This window comes from Bison bison, unplaced genomic scaffold (genome assembly GCF_000754665.1).
Source record: "Bison bison bison isolate TAMUID 2011002044 unplaced genomic scaffold, Bison_UMD1.0 scf7180017864309, whole genome shotgun sequence".
Taxonomy (NCBI): Eukaryota; Metazoa; Chordata; class Mammalia; order Artiodactyla; family Bovidae; genus Bison; species Bison bison.
In genome coordinates this window covers 9,176,137-9,178,140 of record NW_011494881.1, presented here as the reverse complement: position 1 = coordinate 9,178,140, position 2,004 = coordinate 9,176,137, and the positions used below count along the sequence as shown (strand labels likewise).

At 60.5% G+C, this 2,004-nt stretch overlaps 1 protein-coding gene across 1 annotated transcript in view; it reads right to left on the bottom strand.

Annotated features, from left to right (window-relative positions):
- Positions 1 to 1,739: 1,739 nt before the first annotated feature.
- The window catches only part of LOC104997562, a 4,943-nt gene continuing 4,678 nt past the window's right edge, over positions 1,740 to 2,004 (bottom strand). Inside the window, exon 6 of the mRNA XM_010852406.1 lies at positions 1,740 to 2,004. Coding sequence (XP_010850708.1) covers positions 1,993 to 2,004 — 12 coding nt within the window. The 3' untranslated portion in view covers positions 1,740 to 1,992.

Here is a 2,004-nt window from a genome sequence, read left to right as displayed (position 1 = left end):
TTTTTTTTTTTTTTTTTTAATCAGAGTGATTGTATTGATTGTGGGGCTCGGGGAGGGCGGACGCAGACCCCAGGAGCCCTACACAGCACCGGGGTGACAGAGGGGGCGGGACTGAAGCCCCCAGAGCTTGGGGGCCGTATCATTCGTGTCCCCGCGTCCTGCGCAGGCTCTGTTGTGTCTCAGAAGTGATGAGCTGGTTGGGTGGGGGCGGGTCGAGGCCGCGACACAGGACGGTTATTCCCCCACCCGCTCCCCGAGGTGACTGGGGTCTGACAGTCGCCCCGCTCGGGCGCGCAGTCTCAGGTTTGCGGAATGAAAATCAATAAAAACTGAAGCAATGGCAACGAACATGAAACACTTTGGTTGTTATTATTTGCGTTTGTTAAAAGTATTTTTTTTTAAACTTGCTTCTTGGAAAAGGTGGCTAGGATCAGAGCCTCGGAGACGGACTCAAAATGCCCCCTGGGCGCCCGGCAGGGGGAGGGATCCCAAGCCGCGCAAACTTCCCCGAGCTGCTGTGAGGGATCCAGCGGCGGTGGGGGAGCCCCCCAGGGCGCTGGGCTTCCGGATACGGCTTTCCTCTGCGCCTCATTGTCCGCACTTTAGGGCGATGGTGTGCACCCCCCATCCATTCGCTTCGCCCCGGTTCACCACCCCCACGCCCCGGGGGCCGCGCCTCCTCCCCTCCCCTGAGCTCTCCCCGGCGCTTTAAATAATGATATTTGCATGCAGGGAGCGATTCATAAATATGTCAGGGCCGGTGAAATATAGGCAACATTTCAAACTTTCTATTTAAAAAACATGAATTATGGCCGCGGAAAATGTGTTCCCATTTAAAGGCGATACGAAGTATTTGGTGTCTCGTCCCCGGGCCCATCCATCACGCAGACAATAAAGAGAGTTTTTCGCCCTGACACCCGCGATTTATGGGCGCCCTTCTCTGCCCTCATCACTCACCCGCCGCGGCCGGCCGGGCGACAGGCCCCGCGGAGGGACCGGCGGCGGCCCCCTCTCCCCCCGCGCGTCGCAGTTTGCGCCCTCGTCAGCCCCCCAAGACTACCTCTCCCCAGGGGAAGCGCTGCTCTGGGAGGTCCACGGTTGATGGTCTGGGCAGCCAAGTGGGCAGCCCAGTGGGAGACAGAACCACACTCATCCTCTCATCTCCGCGCAAGCCTATCTCAAGGCTGGGATGAGCGGGCAGACGAGCGGCCCTGCGGGCTGGCTCTGCGTCCGGGCCTCGCCCGCCAACCGCGGCAGCGCGGGGGGAAGTTTGCAGTGCAGGCAGCAGGTTATTTACGTGCGGTTTCGAGGTGAGGGGGAAGCGCTGGGCAGGGGACTCTCCAGGGGGGCTCATTCTGCCCGGGAGAAGGTGAGTTGGTCCCAAGCTTTCTTGAGCCCCGCTGGGCGGACGCTTGTGGGCAAAGCTTTCGGCAACTTTTACAAAGTCGCCTTCTCCCTGGTGCGATTCCCATAAACGCATCCTGAGCGTCCGCGGCACCTTGGAAACTATTTCTTTCGGGGCAGGGCCCGAGAAGTTGGCGAGAAATAAGGAAAGGGAGGCGCCTTCCTTCGCGTTTCGCCGGGGACCAAGCTCGGCCACCAGGTACCCTCTTTGCCCACCTCCCCACTTTGCGCTCGGACACACCCCTAAAGCGCGCTGTCGTCTCAAAGCGACCACCGAATCTCTGCTGCAAACTTGCTTTGAAAAAAGTTCGAGCTCCGTCTGCCGTGGAATTTGCTTTCAATTTTCGCCCCGGGCGGACTCGGCCCCGGCGGGTTTCCGAAGCACCGGCAGAAGGTGGGGGCTGCCGGGCACTGCCCACCGGGAGAGACTGCTAAGGCCGAGGGCGCTGATAGTCCAGCCTCCCTCGGAGGCCAGACCTGCAGCCTTCTGGGCACGAGGAGCCACCTCGCGTCCTGAGCTGGGCGGATGGGGCGTCTCCACACCCGGGAACCGGGAGCCGTTTCCTGCTGGATGCCTGAGAGCTGGATTTATTCTGATAC